Raw genomic sequence first — 1,448 nt, 5'->3', positions numbered from 1 at the left:
ATAGATAGATAGATAGATAGATAGATAGATAGATAGATAGATAGATAGATAGATAGATAGATAGATAATTTACATTTTTCTTTTTTTGCATTTGCGGCCCTCGAGGACCAGGGTTGCCCACCCCTTTCACAAATCCCAAACTTGTTTTTAAATATTCTATCAGATTAGAATAATCTAGTCCAGATTTGAAGAGTCTAAATGTTGTGGTTTTGGAGCTGGACCCAGTCTAGTGTGGTCCAGATGCATTAAAAAAAAGTGATGAAAACGTCGTTAATTGAAGTTTCACAAAAACCCAAACTTGTTTTTAAATATTCTATCAGATTAGAATAATCTAGTCCAGATTTGAAGAGTCTAAATGTTGTGGTTTTGGAGCTGGACCCAGTCTAGTGTGGTCCAGATGCATTAAAAAAAAGTGATGAAAACGTCGTTAATTGAAGTTTCACAGATTAAAAAGAGGTTTCACAAAAACCCAAACTTGTTTTTAAATATTCTACTATCAGATTAGAATAATCTAGGTGTCGTGGTTTTTGAGCTAAAGCAGATTAAATACGTTCAAGCTAGTGAATATTTAGTGTCATTTCCCGAATCARAAGCCTGGTTCGGTTCGGGTCCATCCACCCACCTGCACTTCTCTCCGAACAGCGGCAGCTTGTCCAGCAGCCGGGACACGCTGCTCTCCACCCGGCCGAAGTCCCGGTAGATGTGCTCGGTGCACTCGGCGGTTCGGATGAAGGTCTGGTAGTTGGAGAAGGCCAGCTCCCGGGTCTGCTGCAGGATGTGGGCCCGCTCCTCGGCCAGCCGCTCGGGCTCCCGGCCCAGTTTGTCCACCCCGAAGGAGCTGAGCTCGGACAGGTAGGCCGCCAGGTCCGGCTGCTCCCTCCAGCTGTCCGGGAAACTGTTCCGGAACACGGACACCAGGATGCTCTCATCCTCCACGTCCACCGCCGCCATGGTGCCGGTACCGGCCGGGTTTACACCGAATCACCGCGTCTCTTGAAGACAACTAGAAATGTATATTTTATTAATTCTATCTCCTGACAGAAAGCGGAGGTGACAACAACTTCCTGTTTATATTTCTTCTTCTTCTGTCAGTATTATCGTAACATGAACAGCCCGCTGAGAGGCGCTTTACTGCCACCTACTGGACGATTAAAGCAAACAGGAAAAATAAACAGAAATGAAGTAGCTGAAACTGCGTTGCTAAATTAAAAGAAGCAGACCAGGTGCTAAAATGAAAATACAAAAACTAAAAATTATATTTAATAAAAGAGAGTTGCTTTTGTGGAGCCAGCATCAGACTGAAGAGAAAGAAACATTTCAGCTGATGACATCATCAGCCAGGTTCTGACTCCTGCCCAGATAAACCCCAAGCTTGGGCCCAGAGTAAAGTCACCAAGTACAAATACTTTGTTACTGTACTTAAGTAGAATTTTTATGTATCTGTACTT

At 43.7% G+C, this 1,448-nt stretch overlaps 1 protein-coding gene across 1 annotated transcript in view; it reads right to left on the bottom strand.

The window, feature by feature from the left end:
• The window catches only part of cog8 (component of oligomeric golgi complex 8), a 7,506-nt gene extending 6,418 nt beyond the window's left edge, over nt 1–1,088 (bottom strand). Inside the window, exon 1 of the mRNA XM_014030617.1 lies at nt 623–1,088. Within this exon, the coding sequence (XP_013886071.1) occupies nt 623–951 (329 nt within the window). The 5' untranslated portion in view covers nt 952–1,088. The remainder of the gene's footprint in view (nt 1–622) is intronic.
• Between the last annotated feature and the right edge of the window lie 360 nt (nt 1,089–1,448).

This window comes from Austrofundulus limnaeus, unplaced genomic scaffold, assembly GCF_001266775.1.
Source record: "Austrofundulus limnaeus strain Quisiro unplaced genomic scaffold, Austrofundulus_limnaeus-1.0 Scaffold1091, whole genome shotgun sequence".
Classification (NCBI taxonomy): Eukaryota; Metazoa; Chordata; class Actinopteri; order Cyprinodontiformes; family Rivulidae; genus Austrofundulus; species Austrofundulus limnaeus.
The sequence above is the reverse complement of the archived record's forward strand: the minus strand, read 5'-3'. Positions and strand labels throughout refer to the sequence as shown.